Here is a 20,244-nt window from a genome sequence, read left to right on the forward strand (position 1 = left end):
TTGCCTCTGAGGGTACTGTTATGGAAACCCGCGGCAGCGTCCAAGGCAGTGCAGTATTTTCCTTGGAGCGATGCAGAAGCGGCTGCCTGCTCCTGCCTGCTGACACGCAGCCTGCGGTCACGTTGCCTTCTTCTCAGATGTCACAGGAAGGAGCAAATTGGTGCCCACCTCTTCACGGACGCAGGTGCCTCGGTACGACCCTGTCTGGGCCAGGGAGGGCCAGAATTAGGGCTGTATCTTCTACCAAGGTCTGGCACGTCCCGGCGTGTGATTCATGCTCCTTTCTAGGCTGGAAATGAGGATGACCAATGGACAGCCCAGTGTCTGTGGGCCTCCAGAGCCACCCACTGCCTTCAGCTGAGAACCCCCCAATTTTTGCCTAAAGATCGTGGGTCAAAGAAGCGACCTGTCTGGCTCTTCAGAGAGCAAGAGGTGGAGATGCACAGCATCTCTCACTAGGTTACTCCAGTGGCCAGTTATCCACGGCTAATTATTCTGGGTTTTTTGCTGACCATCTCATCCACACTTAACAAGACTCAGCTTTGAGCTTGCTTTGCTCCGATCTTTCATTTGAAACTCTCCTTGAGTGCTCTTATGCACTGCAGTTTCACACTGTAAGGCGTTTTCTCCAGCCCTAAAGTCATGCAGATAAGAAAATTACTGTTTATTGGAGGATTTTCCTGGTAATAGCAATTATTATCGCAAGCTTTTGTTGCACTGTTAAGTTATTGAGCAACAGTGTGCACAGGAAAACACAGCCCAAGCTGTTTACTCAGGCAGCTCAGAGAAAAAAAAAAGGCATTAGCACCCATAGCTGCTAGATGCTAAATTTAAAATAAGATATCGAGCAGCAGAATTAAGAACAGAATTCTTCCAGCCAGTTTTTCTTAGAACTTAACAAGACAAGCTATATAGTCCCTATACAAATATTTCAGAATGAACATAATTAACTCCCTGCACATTTTCAGCGTAATAGACCACTGCTGAGCTTATGGCGAACGCAGAAACCAAGCGATTTTCCTTGGAACAACCGAGACTGAGACTACGCTGGAGGAAGTTTGATTTCTGAGTGATGATGTGTCTACTGATGGTTAACCACGAGGATGGATGTGGGGTTTCACTTGGCCTGGAGATGAAACCCTCAATTCCAACATCCTCTGCTTCTTTGGGGAAGGACATGGTATAAAGTCTGAACCCAAACTCAAATCCCAGTTTTGAAGCCTGAGCCAGCCCTTGATTGAGCTTGGCCACCCTTCAGAGGGCCAGCTGCAGGAAGTGTTGCATCTGACACCATGTGAAAATTCCTGCTTTTCGCTCCTAATTCAAGCCTCATGCCTTATTAGCAACAGCACACCGAGATTTCGGACCTGTCTGAGCGCTGAGAGGTTGGCGAGGGCTCGTGGTTGATAGAGGGTGAGCAAGAGGAGCGGTGACCAGGCATGTACCTGAAACAGGGCCATCGGCAGGAGGTTTGCTTGGGATGGGACCGGGGCTCAGCAGGGACTTGGTACAACAGGAGAATCAGATCAGCCCCTTGGTGTAAGAGCATTGCATAGAGTGAAGTTTTGGGGCTAGAACCTGTCATTTGGCATCAGCCGTTGGTTTTACCAGGCAGAGCTGGCCTGCAAACAGAGCAGCTCCCCGCTGCAAGCAGCCACGCGTTTGCATCTCCCGTATGGAAATGCTCTGAGACAGAGAGAAGGGAGGAAAGCTGGAGAAAAGCGCCCATAACCAGAGGAGCAAAACAAGGCCGTGAGAAGCCTGCCCATGGCCAGGAGCGGCAGCGGCCAGCGCTGCCGTCTGTCCGTCTATCTGTCCGTCCGTGGGCGCGCGGGGTGGGAGCCGGCGGCTGCGGGGCAGCCACACCTGCAGCGCGAGCCCAGACAGCGCGGGCGCTCCCGCTTTGTGGCCTGGCATTTTGCCCAGTGTCCTGCACGGACACCGGGGGCGGGTGGCGGGGGGGACGGTGACATTTGCAAGCCGAGTGAAGTGTCACCCAGCTTAACCTCCCTGCTTAACCCGCCTGCCTGCCGGGAACCGGGTCCTGAGCAGGGTGTGGATGGGGTGCCCGCTGCAGGGACCCCCCACGCCTGGGGGCTGCTGAGCAGGAGCCGTGGGGGGAGATGCCACTTTACCCCTCCATCACCACGCCGGGGCACGCCAAGTGCCCCCCTGCCCAGAAAGGTTTCCTACATCATCACAAAACATTTCAACCAACAACAATCAATTAGTTTTTACAGCATCCCTTGTGGTTTCCACTCCCTCCAGACGCTTTTCCCCTGGGAAGCAAAACACAGGCAGACCCATGGAGGAGAGGTGCGCACAGCGCTGCACTTAACCGCCGCTGCCCGTTGGCAAACACTCAAAACAAGGTACCTGCACCCAGCGCGTCGTCCCTGGGTCCTCAGCAGCCTCGGCAGCCCAGAGCCATCCTCCTCGGGTGCCAGAGATGAGACCACAAGGACGGTGTAACTCGTGGCACATGTTAGTGGCTGCTCCCAGCCAGTTCCACGTGCCGGTGTGTCTCGGTCCGCGCAAGCGAGGTGCCGGGAGGCAGCGCTGCAGCGAAGCATGGGAGAAGGGATGGTGCTTTACGTTGGTCTCAGTGTGAGCCTGAGAGGTGGAAAGGGCACTTGTAAAAGGCAGGCAGCACACATCCTGGAGGGAAGGGGAAGCCCTCGGTGTTACTCCACTAATTGCTTTTGTAATTAGGACGCCTGTTGAAGGGCTGCTGGGGCAGCAGGGCTAGAGGTGCCCACAGCGAATCCCCTGGGATGAGGGGGCAAACGCTGGGTGCAGCTGTGCCCCATGTCACCTCCCACCAGCGCCGGCACAGCGGTGACGGCCACGGCTCTGGCAGCCCAACCCTGGGCCCACGGTCCTTGCTCAGACCCTGGTCCCCAGGGAAGAGCTGCGGCTCCAGTGCTGAGCGCGCTGCAATGAAAGCATCCGCCTGCGCTGGGCAGACCGGCCTCGCCAATGAACGCCGTGAATGGGGTCTTAAAATAAAGACGAGCTCTCTGCCTGGGGAGGGAGGGAGGGAGCCAGGGACCAGGCAGGGGAGCAGCAGCCACCCCGCAGGCTCCTCCCAATAATCGGGCAATTGCATTATCTCTCACTGCAGTGCCTGAAGGCGTCCCCTTGGACGCTCTGGGTGCAACACATCTTCCACCCCATCCTTCACTGGAGAGACTGATCTTTTGCAATTCTCCATCCAGTGCGTTCTTTCCATACAGCAGGTCACACGCATCTGGCTTGCTCTGGGAGTTAGCGCTTAAATCCCCCACATGAGGCCATGGGATTTGCTTCTGCAGCCAGCCTTGCTCATGTACGTGTCCACGGTCTTGGTCTGAACCCAGACAGGACATATGGGGCAAGACCCTTCTGGCAAAGCTCCTGCTCTCGGGCTGGATCGACTCTGGGAGCTGGAACTGTAATTAAGTTAATCACCGGATTGCAAAAGGCCGTGGGTGGGGAGGTGGGAGAGGCTGGAAGATAATTAGAAAGCATATCAACACCTTGTTTTCCTGTCTCCCCACGGATGCCACCAGTTTGCTGAGATGTTGCACTAGATGTCCCAGCTTAAAGAAGAAGCTGGGGCGTCCCAGCCTCAAAGCTACGCAGAAGTCATGCACGGCTTTGAAGCAAAATGTCCAGCTGTTGGCAGGCTCAGCCAGGCTCTGCATGGGAGGTCCTCACCCATGGAGTTCTGCCCCTGAGACACGCACACATCCCCACGGCCCTCTCTGCTGTGCAGAAAGATGAGACGGGAGCTAAAACAGCATTGGGATGGCATAAAATCTGGGGATAAAAATTTGGTCTCTTCTCCCAAGTGACAAGTGACAGGACAAGAGGAAATGGCCTCAAGTTGTGCCAGGGGAGGTTCAGGCTGGATATGAGGAAAATGTCTTTACAGAGAGAGCGGTGAAGCAGTGGCAGAGGCTGCCCAGGGAGGTGGTGGAGTCACCATCCCTGGAGGTGTTCAAGGAACGTGTGGCTGTGCCACTGCGGGACATGGTTTAGTGGGCATGGTGGGGTTGGGGTGGTGGTTGGACCTGATGATCTTACAGGTCTTTTCCAACCTTAGCGATTCTGTGAAAATGGCCAAATCCAACCTCACCGACCTCATGTCTCTCTGGCGCGGTACAGAGGCAGCCTCGGGCTGGGCAGAGCTCCTCGCCGGGGCCGGGGCAGTGCCACAGCGTCCATCAGGGTCTGCCGAGGTGCGAGGGGTGCTGGGGGAGCTGGAGGAAGGCAACCGTGGGGACCTGCCCCCTGAACAGGCGTTTCCCGAGGGCCGGCAGTGGCCCGGTGGGCAGTTTTCCCCCTTCACCTAGCACTAGATGCCCTTCTCTAGTAGGGTCATTTATTTTTAAATGCTGCCTTCGAGGGATAGTGAGCAAAGGGACGGGTTAACCTCTGCTGCAGTTCGTAACTGAGAACCCCCTGTCCCTTCCTCCTGGGCAGGATGCAACCTTTTCCTAATGTCTTTACCATGATGCTCCTGGCGTTTATCATCAGTCTTCTTTCAGCAAAGAACCCACTCGCTCTTGCCATTCGTGATACTCAGTAAATTGCTAAAAGTTTTGCACTTACACTCCTGTCTGGTTTACCTAATGCAAATCCAGTGTGACCTAACCCCAGCGACTGTGCTTTCAGGTCTTGGTGGAGAGCAGGAGATGATGACAGCAGGCATTAGTTAAATTAATTTCTACAGTTTTGGTCACGCTTTATACCACATATTCCACTTACAAAGGGTAAAACCTGACTGATAAATATTTCATTAAGCAGTTAATCATATTGCTAGAGATAAAAATCATCTTGCCATAAACACCGACTAGAAACAAGCCAATGCTTTCTGCTGATGCGCACAAAATGATCTATTACATATTTATCATATGCTTTGCCTAATAATTTATTAAGCCCTTCTAAGAGGATCCATAGTCCAAGGAATTTGAGCCGTGCCTTGCACCGCCCGCCCTTTGAAGGGAAGGCAGCCCTTGCAGGCTGTGTGTGCTGATGATAACCCCAGACCCACCGTGCTGCAGCTCCCGGAGCAAGCAGTGCACGAGGAAACCTCTTGCTGATCTCTAATCCTTTCCTGGGTCTCCTTTCCATCCCACGCCATGGATCTCTAAAACTTATGATGAATAAAATCCCTGTTTACCTGAGAGACGTTTACTCTGCACGTTCAGGCAGTTCTCGGATCGCCCCAAAGCCGTACCTGTCAGCCCATGGTACTAAGCACAGGGTGCTTCAGGAAACCCTTGGGACAGGCAATGGGTGGAGGAAAGCCAGAGCCTGAATTCCTTAAAAATATTTTACCTGTTGTAAATGCTTTCCATTCCCATACGTGGTGCTTGAACTGCCTGGGAAGTGACTGCTCCATCCGGGCGGCTGCAGTCAGAAGTGGGAATGGGAAATGAGCCCATCAGGAGGCAACACCGTCTGATCACAGCTGAGTCACACACCTTGGAAGAAACATGATTTCTGCTTTAACGGAGAAAATAACGCTTTCCAAAGTGAAACCAACTGCGGTGTTTCCGCTGAACTCACCAGAGCCCGATTCAGGAGACGCTGATCTCATTAACTGAAGTCAGACAAAACCTTAAAAGACTGCTGGGTTTAGCTGGCTTCTCGCCGTTTGGAGTTTTCTGTATGATCTTCAGCTGATCAGCTAGATGACAATTGTGATTAACTGCACTTTTTGTCAATGCGCCCACACTTGTTCTGAAGGGGTGCTTAACAGAGGCCATCCAGAACATTTCTTTCCAATCCTATATAAAGGATTGTATCCAAAGCCAAGGACAATTTTAATGTATTTGAGTCACCCTCCAATCTTGTTTTAACCCATGGTAGGTGAGATACTTCTGGTTTCCTCCTAGTAGTAGCCAAGTATTTTATACTTAAGGAAAAAAAATAGGCTCACTATAGCTGGGCACCTCACAGCTTCAGGGACAACCTGTGGGACAGAGGCACCGTTTGGGCATCAGTCGTGGCGAGGCTGTGCTGATGATCCAGCTCAGCTGCAGACACCGCACGGGGCTCCACCAGCCTCTGGTGCAACGTGCTTTCACGAACATGCAAAATTCCTGCAACCGATCTCAGGAAAATGGATCTATTCAAGCAAGTCAGGAGAACTCTGAAGAAAAAGGAGCAGAGAAGAAGTGGTGGGGAGATGGACAGGAAAGAAAAACAGGCAGAGAAATTTTAGCAACACGATAAGGGCCTCCGTTCTCCCCACAGTTGTCACTGCTCTGGTCTAGGTAACCTTTGCAGTCTCTGATGAGACGGCTCGTTAAGCTACTAACAAGTCTGACTGGTAGATGGAGCTTTGTGGGTGGTAGTGGAAGATGCTCATCTCCCAGCTGAGAAGCAACTTCCCATCCTCGTGGTCTCCAGCTACTGCGTGTGTACAGAGGGGTGGCCAGAAAAGGTATGGGGTTAGTTCCCCCGGGGAGCAGGGGCCACCGCAGGGACAGTCCCCCGGGCAGAGGGATGTGCCCGGAGCTTGCCCAGCTCTGCCAGGAGCCCCATGGGAGCCAGCGCAGCTCTTCCCCGCTTGGCTCCTCTGCTGAGACTGCTACCGAAAACCTGGGGTGCTCACGGTACCGATGGGAGGTTAGTCTTAGCTGGCCACTAAATTTGTGTCACAGGAGCCACAAAAGAGCCATCAAAATACCCTTGAAGCCACAAACAGCCGGGTCTGAGTGTGACCTGGCAATCCAGACATGCAAAAAACTTTTGGGCCATTAGCAATCCCCCAAGTTGCCAAACTCCCATCAACGCCACTTTTGTAATGCAAGCAAAGGGGAGAACAGTACTATCTAGTGAAGTCTGCATTGATTTTAAAACGGGAAGGGAAAAAGAACTCACTCTTTTTCCATGGCCCCCAGCGTGCACTGTTATTTCGGAGCTCACACGGAGTTTGCCTGTTACTGGCAACATAACCGGCCCTCGATGTTCAGACTCAGATGTTTGCAGAGTTTGGGATTTCACATCAAAGCCAATGGTTTGGCCGCTGCAGCAGCAGTGGTGGGTGATAAAGCTTGGAACCAAACCCAAACTTCTCAGAATTTCACAGCTATTCCGGTCCCACGCCGGGCTCATCTCTCCTCGCTGCTGCAAGGAGCACGCACGCTGCAGTGCTCCAGCCACCAAAGTTCAGCAGGACCTGGTTAAAATTAACGTTCGAGTTTAACTCTCTTTTTAAGTCCTTTTTCTCTTCAGAAAGCTATTTCTGATCTTTTGGGGTTCTGACCTCTCCTTCCACAGCCCAGGAGGAAGAGCCGAGTACCATCAGGCTGCTGGCAGGACCCTCTGCTCCCTGCGCCCGCAGACGGAGCTGGGACCACCCCAGAGCAGACGCCCTGGGTCCAGCTCCCAGTGATGATGCCATTCATTCTCAGCGGTGGTTTTCTCTTAGGTGACGCAGCACAGGAAAGCTTCGGGAGTGAAGTGGACGAGCGTGTTAGGCAGGGGTGGGAGGAAAGAGGAGAGCCATGAACACAGCCAGTCTTGGACAAACACTCTCCAACCTGGGCTCCAACTTAGTGTCCTTCTGCGACCGGCGGTGTCAACTGCTCGGCAGCAGCCATCCCCTTCTTACAGCAATCTCCTCTTGGAATATTTTCCTGTCTCCATGGGGCGTCAAATAACTGCTGGAGCATGGTGTCTCTCAGCTTAGCATCTTGGAGAGAGTTTTCTGTTCCGCTTTGAGCTATTTAATCATTTTGTTGGGCTTCTACCCAAAAAAATAAGGTCTTTTATGTTGTCTTTGGTTCAGGTTCTCTCTCTCACTCTTGCTTTTTAATTCCCATAAAAACTTAACATGTTCCTGCCAAAAGTATAATAGTAGGGCCATGAGTGGTGGTGTATGTAGAGTACCAACTCCATGGTCATAAAAGTATGAGAACGGCAATAGTATTTAGCAAGGAGAGACAACGGGAGTGGAAAATAGTGTTCATTCAGCTTCTCTTGTGGGGTCAAAGGCAGCTGGCGAGCACTGAACGTGTTCTAAAAATAGCAAAAAAAACCCTTAAAGGAAGCGTGTGCAAATGAAGAAGCCCTTGCCGGCCAAGCTGTTCTGTTAAAGCTATCCGTAGGTGCCCTTGGATGCACAGACCTTCTGGTGACCAAGGGGAGCACCCCAGCGTGCTCCTCGCTCATGCTGGCTGCAGCGTAAGTTTGCGAGATCCTGATCTGAGCTCTTGGCTTTGGGATATTTGTTTCTCACTTCTACCCGTCATCAACCCAGGAGACTTCTGAGTGCCTTTTGCCCTCAGATAAAGGCTCAAGAAAAGCTTTAGTTCCAGTAAATTACACAATACCACTGATGTTGATCAATGCTCAGTAAAGCACTAAAGCATTATGTACCACGTTGAACGACTTGAAGGCTTTTGTTCAGAGAAAGCTGGGCAGACAGTTGTCATTAAAAACTGAACTACTACAAGAAGAGTATGATCTCTTGACAGAAAAATACATTTGGGGACCAGACACTCTGAGAAATACCTAATTTCAGCTGCCTGACAACTGTGTTAAAAATGGATTTTTAAGGTATACTTAGCAGGTCCATCATGCCTTGGAAAGCCACCAGGACCATAAAGCTTCTCCTGAGCTCTCGTTGGTTGCTTCACCAAACTCATCGCAGGATACTGCTAGCTAGCCCGTGTTATCACCTGCAAAAGCACTTCCCAAAAACCCAGTCTGTGTCAAATGGGGGATCTGTGAAGCTTCGCCACTTCCAAACACGCCAAGCCTGAATGCACCGGCGCCGAGACGGACACGGCTTTTGTGTGATTCAGGAGCAAGGGTATCAGCAGAGGCGGCTGTAAACCTTGGTCGGACTCCTTGGGAAAAGGTTGATACTTTGGGCTTTGCAAATAGCTCCAGAGCAAAAGTGAGCTTTGGGGAGACGCACGATACAGGGAGGAACTGGCCTGGAGACGGTTTTCAAACCTAGATAAGAACCAAAACAGCCTCCAGTGCAAAACAGCATATAGCTGAGGAAGCGCTGGGCTGATAAAGTAACACTTGGTAGGCGTTGGTCCAGCAAACGTGACTTACCAAACAAGATCAAAATGGTTTGGAGAAAGGGCGGGGGGGGAAAGTTTAAAATAGTATGTCACTGCATTTTGACTCCTTGTTCAGCTGTCATATTAGTGATTTAACACCTCCATCTGCCGCAAAACACATCCTGATAGTCAGGAGAAATGAGAAGCTGTTGTGAACCAACAGCTACCAGAAGAAACTGAGGCCTGGGATGGCAGGGAATTTTTTTTTTTCCTTTACGGTTGTGTTTTCCTCTCCTGGGAAATCCCTCTGTTCTGATAGAGACCCCAAGAGGACACATCCGAGAGTAAGGGATGAGGTCTATGTGCTAACCAAAGCTGGCTGCAATGGCTGGGTGTTTCAGCAATAGCGGTGAAGTCTTTATTTCCAAGGTTTCAGCTTTCAGCAATCCCACTTGCAGACATTGATACCTTCTGCAGGCTTTTGGGATCCACTTGAAAGAATAGTTTCCCCTCCTTGCAGCTGCCTTTGCAAATTTACACACTTAAGAGTTTACAGACAACTGTTTAGAGATTATATGTATATATACATGTGTGTGTATTGCAAAGAGTTGCAGTCCCTAATACCTCCCAGGTCACTAAGTACCACGGCAAACCCACACAGTATGATACTGGCTCCAGCCTAATGTACCAGTAGTACAACTCAGTGCTAAAGAGACATTTTTACAATCTACAAATATATAGATAAACAGTGACTATATAATATTTTCCATAATACAGCTATGGGAATACATGACATTTAAAGAAATTTCCTGTATTTAGATTTATACTGTGCCCTGTCTTTTTCTGTTCATAAATCCACTTCTCTATAAGCACTACGGAACTTTGTATAGGAAAGACAGCATATTCATGGGAGGTTTTAAATGTAACTTCTAGGCTGGAAACATTCCAATAAATTTGAATATACCTGGGTTACGCGTGGGACTCTGGTCCCCACCCACGGCACCTCCTGATCCCACGGCCACGGCTGCAGGGGCAGCTCTCGCCCTCCGACATTCACAGCATCTTCCTCTTCTCCGTCTGATGATGCCTTCAGGCTTTGGCATGGCATCTGCTTAAACACGGATCATGACCACACAGTGTCTTGCAAAATGAGGTTTCAGTATGACCTCCAAGCACCTCCCCAGCCCCCCAGACGCGCACAGGAGCCCCGCGGGAAGGAGCACTCTCACGAGATGGTGCTTGGTGCTGCTGAGCAGCTGGTAGTGCCCATGCCCAGTTACACCCTTCTACATCAGCCGGAGCTTTGCCTTTCCCTTTTAACCACTTTTATTGAGATGCAAGGGTGCACAGACATGGCATAATCCAGACTCAAAGTTCCTTTTTTCCGTATACTATTGCTCAGTGTATGGGTAAATCTCCTGCTTCCTGCCTGAGCGGCGACAGCCTCCTGCCCCTCTGCTCATCTCCCACAGTATCTAACATTTATTCTGATCTTTAGCATGTGTCTGCCTTGGCCAGGTGAGATGCAGAGTGCCAAGGTATGAAGTAATATTTGCTACCTGGCATGCAGCGTGTGCTGCAATACCGAGTCCTAACCCTGTTTGAAAGCTATAATAGTGGAGAGAGTTATTAACCTGGGCTCCCTTCCTGCCTCCTGTGGGTTTCAATCAGACACTGGGTGGTTTTCAAACTTTTTTTTTGAGCGTATAATTTTAGTACGTACGTCAATAGAAAGCAGTAAGAAAACAGAATTTACTATGATAAAATTAAAAGGCCAGAGTCCCTACTGCCCAGCTACACCCGGCAAGGAGACACCCCCCCACACCTCCCACGCCGAGGAGCATCACCTTCGGGCTGTGTCACTGCCGGAGCCATCAGCCGCGGTGTGAATCACCTGCCCCCAGCCAGCCCGGGTACCGGCCGGGGACCACCGGGCTCCCTCCCCTCCCTTTAAAAGCCTGGCAGCAGCAGCGTGTGCCAAGCACTCGGTGCCACCGCTCCTGCCGTACGCCATCGCATCTCTTGCAGGCCGAGGGGAGAGGCTGAGAGATGGCCGAGGGGGAGATCACTACCTTCGCCGCCCTGACCGAAAAGTTCAACCTTCCCCTGGGGAACTACAAGAAACCCAAACTCCTGTACTGCAGCAATGGGGGCCACTTCCTACGGATCCTCCCAGACGGCAAAGTGGATGGGACCAGGGACCGAAGCGACCAGCACAGTAAGCAAACCCGATGGGGCTTTTCGGCACTCCTCCTTGCTCCTATGGTTTGATCAGCCTTTATCAGCCAGGAAGGGGGGAGCTGGAAAAGACGGGCTCTGTACCAGGCTTTCTTTCCTCCTGGTGGCAACACACCTTCCAGGAGACAGCACACGCACCAAACACACCGACAGCCCGTACGCAGAGCCCGGGGAGGCACGGTGTGTACGCGATTTCATGTCTGCAGAAGTATTAAATCTGAAACTGGTTATCCAGGTAATGGCAGGCAGGCAGACCACACAGGACCAAAGCGCTAATTGCAGCACGGCTGGCTTACGCAGCAAGCTGGCAGCTGGAAAAAAAGGCTTAGGAGCAGTCTCACATCCTACACACACGCAGGCATCACACATAATTCTATAGTATCTTTGCATTTACTCTCGCTTAGAAGATTCAGCACAATAGCGGGCTGTGCAAAGGCAACGTTGCCCAGCAGCGCGCTGCAGCTGCGCATCTTTGTACGTGAAGTCGTGAGCCGGAGCGGGAGGTCAGGCCCAGGTTCCTCTGCATGCAGGACAGGTTTTAGCTTTATGTTCTGCACACAGTGTCCCCTTGCCTTTGGGAAACTTCCCTCTCCCCTTATGCAGCAAATGAAACGCCTGCAGGATGCAGAAGCCCAATAGAGGCAGGAATCAGCTGAGAGCAAGTTATTTTGTGACTTACAGCTTTAGAACTGCACTCATGTTACCATTCACTTTTTTATCAAAACAAGTATGGTTTACTGTATGCTGAAGCAGTTACAAGACATTTTATCTGCATCTATGTGTCGCAAAGATATCACGGGTTACCAGACCTGCCATCCGTGGCCAAAGTCTCCTCTTGCTCATCCCCGTTCCCTGCGCTCCGTGATGCCAGTGGCTCCAGCCCGTGGGGCCTTGGGAACCTGCCGTTGGGATGAACTGCCCACGCAGATACCAACACTCTTCTCACCACTTGCACATCCCACTGCCTTTCTAGGAGCACGTTCATTCTCCATAATTGGCATCAAAGCTTACCTTAGGAAGCTGGCAGGACTCGCTCCCCAAAAAGTGTCATTTTTGTAAATGCTACTGTTATAAAGTGCTGCAGACTATCTGATGTGGGGCAAACCTTAACATAAAAACTGAATAATATCATCCTGTACGGCAAGGAAGGGTGCACATTTGTCCTTTTCAGTAGTTGCCCGTGTCACCAAAGGCATCGAGAGCTCTTTCCCTGCCAGCAGCTCGCACGACCAAGCCAAGCTGTGGTGCTGAGGCTCTCTTGCTTTGACCAAGCCACAAAAAGCCGTTAGATGAGAGCTGAATACCTGGCCCTGACACCAAGAAGCCCCTTGCCCTCGGCAGCTCTCCCTGCTGAGCCCGGCCAGGCCGTCAGCAGTGACCAGTGGGGCTGCGCAGAGCAACCCCCCCAGCAAACACTCAGACAAAAGAGAAGGTGGCTGTGTAAGGACAAAGACACAAAATCCAAGGAATCGGTTGGGAAGTTTTAAGCTTTTAGGGCTCTTGCACTTCCAAAATGCTTGAGGGGATTTTTTAAACCGATGTCCGAGGAGATGTGGACCGGTAGCGCAGCAGAGCTCCCCGCTGGGCTCTGCCCCACCGCCACATGCCGGAGCTCTGGGTTCTCGGCAGAAACCTCGGGGTCACCATGTCCCGAACACTTACTGGAATATAACTGGGACCTGCCAGGCTCCTGTCTGGTTAGAAAGAAGGGCTGGGAGGAGCCAAGTCTGCCTTACAAATTCCAAGAAAAGCACTTTTATTTTCTTTAAACCACAAGTGTACATGTGGCTTTCTCTCCCCAAACTTAACCTTTCTTCTTGTTATTGTTGTTTTAATGAAAGGCAGTTTATAGCAGAGTTTTAATTATAAATGCCGGTTCCCCACCGCTCGCGCAGCACGCGGCAGCGCTGGGGGACGGGCGAGGATGAGCTCACCCAGGCTGGATAAACACAGTGCGGGGCAGGCAGCCTCCAGCCCAGAATAAACCGGGCACTAACCCTTCTCAAACCCCGTGCAAGAGGCAGAGGAGGACGCTGACCCAAAGGATTCGCAGAAGACAGGACTGGGCTCACGGAACCCACAAGCCGGCAGCTACAGAGGCTGTACAAGCACAACAGCCGTCTCTGCCACGTTTTGCCAGTGCTGAGATTTCGCTGGAGTCAGAAGGGGGATACAGAGATGCCCGTGTGCCCTGGGGAGCTCAGCACGGGTTTGCAGAGCCAGCAGCAAGGTGGCATCTCCTGGGACACAGGGTGCTAACAAGGACGTGAGTGTCCAGCCCCTGCGCCCCAGCCTCGAGCCCACCATCTCACCGCATGGGTGCTGCCACACAGCCCAGCCTTTTTCCCCCCCCGGCAAAGTGAGCCGGTCACCCTGGAGTGAGTGTTTCCTCTGCTGCCGCCGGTCCCCATGGCTGCACCATGCACACAGGCAGCAAGTGCAGGCAGCGAGTGCAGGCACCGCTCCTGCGCGTGGCACCCGCTGCGCCCCGACACGCTTGCATCTCGCCGGCTGCTGGCCTGGGGCCGCGTGTTTGGAAACCTCTGCCAGAAAGGAACCTCCTGTAAATGATCTCGTAAACTTGGATATCCGAACATACAAATATTTACAGAGGAAACTCCTGGAAGGGCTGCGTGCCAGCGGAGCAGCCCTGCCAGCGAGGTACCCTGCCGCTGAGCACCGACGGCTGCCCACGGTCCTGCCCCTGCGCCTGGTAAACGCCAGAGCTGCTCAGCACCACTCCCCAGCACGCGAGGGGAGCAGCCTGGACCGTGACCTCTGCCGTGGGATACTGCTTACACAGCTGGGACAAGCATCGGCCAACACGGAGCAAGCCAGATCCATATGGGAAACCTGGGGGTGACAGCGGGGAGAGAGGCCCCCAGGGAGGGACAAGGCACAGGAACACCCGCAGCTCATCCAAGGAGCCAGCGTGCACAGCTCCATTAAAGCCGGCATGGGTGCTTTGCCAATAACTGCCCGCTCCCGTGTGCATTTTGTTCCAGATAAATATCAAGAATTCTTATTTTTATCTTAAATCGCCTTGCCAGGTGCTAGCCCCAGAATCAGGGAGAATCTCTGAGGAGAACAGAAGTCACTCACTCCAAACCTTTGTCATCCAGCCCTACGTAACGATTCCCTCACCGTGTCCTTTGCTGCCGTGCGTGGGTATCTCGAGCTTGCACCGTGAGATGAAAAGAAAACTTACCAGGACATTGTAGACCATCAGGATGAAGCCCATGCTCATTTCCACAAACAGCCTTCTTTCCTCTGTTTCATCCCCTTACTTCATGGAAGGAAATACCTGTACAGACCTGTAAAACCGCAAGAATTTGTGCATGAGCTCCTTCCTCCGGACCTGCTGTTCTCCCTCCCTCCACGGCCGGAGACCTTAACATCCCCATCGGCACCTGGAGGGTCCCCCCGCTCCCCTTTCTCGGAGGCAGTTTTTAGGATAGTAACATCATTTTAATCTCATTTCCCTCTTTTCCCGGCTGGACTTCTCCTTGGCCACATCCTGGGGCTGCAGCACCGCAGCGAACGCAAGGCGGGCTGGGGGCTTTCCTGCCAGCTCCCAGCTGCACCCAGGCTGTGTATTACTGCAAATCTGCACCCAGGCAATTTACTAGTTAAGCATCATTTTCTGAGCAGGAAACAACAAAAATGAAGAACGTGAACCATTACAGCAAAGATTTCACTGGGACGGGGGCTTCTGCCATGCCAAGAGGTAACATTACCTTTTACCTCATCCAAAAAAGGATAAAATAAAATAAATTTTTAAAAAAGCAGGAAGGAGCTGGAGCTGAGGCATCTGTTCATACATCATTCAAACCAACCTAAGTATTTCTGTTACAAATCTCCACAGCATAAGCTCAGTCTCCTGACTAGGAGATGGGAATGATCATTTGGAAGAGCTGGATTTTGCAAGTCGCACTCTGGATACAAGCGCAGCCCCCTGTGCATGCCGGTGGGGCCACTAATTGTTCAGACTTCAGTTTTCCTGCCCACCCGTGAGAGTGGAACGGGGTCCTCTGAGCACACAGTGCTCGGGAGCTGCCCTCCCAAAGCTTCTCTCCAGCCAAACGGCCTCTTCCCTCGCCTCTTCCTGATAAATACGTTAAACAAGAACTTGAGCCAAGTTTTAATCATTTTCTGAGATTCCTGTAATTAGCAAAGTAAGAAAAAAAAAAAGGAACCCACAGGGGGAAAAAAAAAAAGTAACCAAGCAAATAGACGGGTTAAATCTGCTGTGTTAGGTACAGGATGCCGAGCAGAGGAGGGAGGTGGCCCAGACACCCCAGCCTGCAGCTGAGCCGCTCTCCTCCCGCAGTACAAGACCAATAAGGAGCTTTTTTTGCCCCAGACTCGCTAGTTGAGGTCCGGCATCGGTGACGGGGATGGAAAGCTGGTGCCCCGTGGGCTGCATGAAGTGACGCAGCATCACCACGAACCCATCGCTCCTGCCCAGCCTGTGCACTGGCCGGCTCAGATCTTGGTTTAGTATCAAATTCACGTTAGCGCCACAAACAAAGACAATCTAAGACGTGGCTCATGGCTGCCTACGAGAGGTACTTTTTAAGATGAAGATCATCCCTTTCTATTTCTCCACTATCCGCCTACGACGTGCCGGATAACGTCAGCCGCAGCACACTGCTGGATGGGATGCTTTGGATCAGGGTTTTGCAACACAGGCATCTGAAGCCTGCCCGTCCCTGGTTTAGCTCTTGAAATACTTCTTCATGTGTCACTCCTTAAGTGTCTTGTCAAAACCACATGAGAAATTTGTAAATTAGAGCCAGAATTAAAACCCCAATCTCCTGTGTCCCATTCCAGCGTCTTAACCAAAAGGCTGCCCTTCCTTTGATGTAAAATAAGGAAAAAATTGGTCTTTGGTTCCTAAAGCATGGCTGTGGGGTTTCTTTGAAGGAGAGGGTACAAGGAGACACTTTTATTACGTGCTGTACTGTTCCTTATAAACTCTTTATAAGCTGGGCTTCAGAACAAAAATACCGTACTAACTTCCCTAGCAGCTTGGACATTATCTCTGACGACCTTTATTACCCTTTTTCTATTTTCCTTTTCCTTTTGTTGTTGTTGGTTTATTTTTACTTTCAGTTCAACTCCAGCTAAGCGCGGAAAGCGTGGGAGAGGTGTATATAAAGAGCACCCAGTCTGGGCAGTACCTGGCGATGGACACCAATGGGCTGCTCTACGGCTCGGTAAGTAGGAGGTTTATGTGGGACCAGACACGAGAGGGTTTGAGGTTTGCAGAAATCTTGTAGCTCTGAGTAATGCAAACCGCAAGCAACAATTAGCCTCTGTTTGTTATTTTGGTAGCTGGACGGCCACTCTCCATCCGGCTTTATTTTGGATGGAAATAAATAAATAACCAAATAACACCATTTACCACCCTGCTTCAAACACTCGACAAATAATCATATTCCATATCTGGAGCAGCAGCTGCTTTGCATCGCCTCAGCAGCTGCCAGCTCCGCGAGCGGGGCTGTGGGGGTACCCCGGCAGTGCCGGGCAGGTTCACCTCCAGCCCGGCTCTTCCAGCCCCGGCAGCGCCCTGCCCACACCTCTGCCTGCCTCCGGCCGCCTCGCCACGGCTTTGCGAGGTGGTTCAGGGCTGCGAGAGGAAGCAGCCCTGGGCAATGGCCCGCAGCCACTGAGCAAAGAGCTCCCCACTTTTTTCCTCTGTATCCTGGTCTCACCGAGCCCTGTGCCGGAGGCAGCGACAGCATCCACAACATCCCGGTGCGAGCGGGATCGTGCAAGGCAGGAGCTTCCCCCCCTGTGCCCAGGAACTGTAGGGCACAGAGTCACCGAAAATAATCTGGTTCTTTGAGACTAGTCCCATTTATAGCAAAGTGTGTGACACGTAATCCTGGTCACAGGCTGCTTAGCTTCACCAAAGAGCTGTTTTGTTCCCCGTGCTCATGCCCTGAGCCCACAGCTGCCACCACACAGGTTAGTGCCAGAGCAGGAGCCAGTGCCAGGACCGGCTTACAGAGCACGGGGCCAGGCTCGGTTACTGCTGAACAACATGCCCAGGTCACGGACAAGTTACTGCAGGAGTAGCCCAGGGGAGTAAATCAAGGCTACTTACCTCCATGCTTTAAATATGAACTTTACTGGGGCATGAAGATCTCAGAGGCAGGTCTGGATGGCATCCTAGCCAGGATCGCTGCGTTAGGAACACGCATCCTCTTCCATACGGCATCGCCCTGGCTCACTGTCATTGCCCGGGCTCTCTTTCAGCAGTTACTGGGTGAGGAGTGCCTGTTCCTTGAAAGGATCGAAGAAAACCATTACAACACATATGTCTCCAAAAAGCACGCAGATAAGAACTGGTTTGTTGGTCTGAAGAAGAATGGGAACAGCAAGCTGGGGCCGCGGACTCACTATGGCCAGAAGGCGATCCTCTTCCTTCCGCTGCCCGTCTCGGCCGACTAAGTCCCGTCCTGGGAGCTCAGAGATGACCCAAACCCCAAAACCCAACCATCGCCTCCTCCTTTTCCCTTGCTCTCTCTCTTTTTGGCTAGTACGACAGAGCCAAATGTTAGAGCTCCGAGCTTTAGGTAAAGGCTTAACCAAAAATAGACAAAGCAAAGCTCCTCCGCTCTGTGTGAAGCTTTGCAGAGATGAGGGGAAAAGCCCCGACACCCCACCAAGGTCCACCAGTACCACCGCCTCCCCCTGCCCTCTGCGTCTGTCGGCAACGTGGGGCCGGCTCACGCGCGGCCACGCTGCAGCTCCCGGGGACACACAGACCTGCCGCAGGTAGGCCCCCAGAAACGTGGCCAAGGGCACCCCAAGGACACCCCGGATATGGGGGGAACACCCGGTCTTACTGTCCCCAGTCATTCTAAGGCAAAACCTCCCTGGATACGCTGTATTAACACATTTATCCATCTAAGTATATAGCTTCCAATATGCCCTTCAAGCAACTTCAGATTGCACCATCAGTCACGAGTGCCAGCCTGGTTAAATGCTTGCAGATATCCTCAGCGTGTGAGGCTAGACTAGCATCAGTCAAAAGCTCCAAGCCCAGACATCTTAGCCTCCCTCACAACAGGAATATTGCTATATTTCGAGCTAGTACCTTGCATATGTTATTTGTATTTATTTATTACGTAAAACCTTAAACCACGGGAGCACCACGCTGACATGCTCTACCCCGGCTCGTCCTCCCCCGTCCCCCTCGGGCGCTTGCAGACGCGTACGGTGACCGGGCACAAGCTGCACCGCGGGACAGGTCAGCCCAGGCACCACTGGGACAAAGCCTTGCTGAGTCAGCGCTTCTCTAATCGCTTCTTCCTGAGTGGCACGTGCATTTTACCATGCAGTGAGTTTCCTCATGTGTAGACTAGCCCAAAGCCTTTAACTAACCTTTTCTGGTGATGTTGCATTGAAAAGTAACTTGGGAATAGGTTTAACTCCATTGCACCCATGTGACTTGTCACGGCCCGGCTGTGGCTGCGGGTGAGGTGTATGTGGAGACCTGGCCAGGGGTGCCACGGTCGATGGGACGGATTTGGCAGCCGAGGAAGCAAAAGCGCAGGAGTCCTTTGCTTGCGCGAGGCTGGAGCTGCGGCAGTGCCGCGCAGCCCGTCCCCCGGCATGGCGGGGGTGGGAGTGCTGCCGCAACTCACGTTTGGCTCTGTCCTCTTGTTGGTCTTGGACTGAGGTTTCGAGCTGTAAATAAAATATGCTGGTACAGTGGCAGAACAATAAAGTTTGATTGGAAATACTGCAGCAGGCTGTGTTTGGTCTTAAATTAAGAGGTGTTTGAGTTAAAAAGTCTAAAACTCTTGTGGGGAGGAAGGATGAAAATGGAGCATGTGCTTCTTCACCACAGGGATGAGCTTTGTGATGAGACGCAAAAGCCGGTCACTGCGGTGGCAGCACCCGAGCAGGGACACCCGATCGGGGACACCCGCAGCGGGAGCTGGGGGACCCTGTGCCAGGGAGGGCGGGTGACGCAGCCTGGTCGGACACTGCAGACGCCGCTCCCACTGCACGGAGGGATGGCCACAGCCTGTGCACTCTTTATTGTTTCTACAATAATAAACCCAATTTTGCAGTTCTAATGAATGGGGGGGAAAAAAAAAAAACCAAACAAGGAAACCAGGACTTGCTGCAGTTCACATGGCTGAGGGATGAGGAGAACTTTATCTTCTCCTTTACCCTGGGCTACAAGTGGGCTGGGGACAGGCACAGAGCCATTGAGCCTCATGATTCCTAAACGCTTTTCCTAACGCTTCGCTTCCTAGGGTCCCGCCTGTTGGGCCTGAGTACCCTTATTCAGCAGTGAAGGGGGGGAACCCAGGCATTTAGGTACATAGTGTAACTCAGGTAGTTAAACATTGCACTGTTGAAATAATAGTGTCAGTGGTGAAAAGCAGTCCTGTTCGGTTTGGAAAAGATGGGTAACCTAATTGGGTTTATTTTTGTATAATAGACCCTTGGAAGCTGCAGAAGTACGTAGTTGGCAGGAGCGTTACAGCAGCTCAGCCGCTTGCCCCAGCTTTGCAAAATGAAAATTTTCACTCAGAGGTGAGCTACGCCGCGGGTTTCGGAGCTGAACAATGGAGTTCACGTTTCCACACCAAACTTTCTGAGGAGAGAACACAAACAGCTTTCCTGTTTGCACAACCTGGGGCCGAGCTCGGGCTCTGCCGGCTGCGCACAGCCTCCTCCTCGCGTGCACACTCGCAGCACCTTCTGGGAACACCGAGACAAGGCCTGCAGTGTCCACTAATTAGATAGTGCAATCTGTTTTTTCCTGTCACCTGAGGTGCCGCCGGAGCCCTTCCCTGGCGGCTGTCCCCTTGCTGCTGTGGCTGCAGGAGGGTTTTCACAGGCACGCTTTGTTCCTGAGCGAACATGGCCAGGGACGGTCGTCTGCCCCGCAACCAGCAGCGCAGGTTTATCAATTATCTCATCCTGATTTCCAAATAATAATGATAAACGAGCTGGCAGCCCC

The 20,244-nt window shown here is 52.1% G+C and overlaps 1 protein-coding gene across 3 annotated transcripts in view; it reads left to right on the forward strand.

Moving 5' to 3' along the window:
- The window catches only part of FGF1 (fibroblast growth factor 1), a 35,524-nt gene extending 16,522 nt beyond the window's left edge, over positions 1–19,002 (forward strand). For 2 of the 3 annotated variants that reach the window (XM_059825536.1, XM_059825535.1), the window contains exons 2-4: positions 11,043–11,232; positions 16,368–16,471; positions 17,517–19,002. In XM_059825536.1, the coding sequence (XP_059681519.1) occupies positions 11,064–11,232; positions 16,368–16,471; positions 17,517–17,711 (468 nt within the window). In that variant the 5' untranslated portion in view covers positions 11,043–11,063 and the 3' untranslated portion in view covers positions 17,712–19,002. The remainder of the gene's footprint in view (positions 1–11,042; positions 11,233–16,367; positions 16,472–17,516) is intronic. The other variant, XM_059825537.1, reaches the window with a different exon arrangement.
- The last annotated feature ends 1,242 nt before the right edge of the window (positions 19,003–20,244 follow it).

This window comes from Gavia stellata, chromosome 16 (assembly GCF_030936135.1).
Source record: "Gavia stellata isolate bGavSte3 chromosome 16, bGavSte3.hap2, whole genome shotgun sequence".
NCBI classification, from domain to species: domain Eukaryota; kingdom Metazoa; phylum Chordata; class Aves; order Gaviiformes; family Gaviidae; genus Gavia; species Gavia stellata.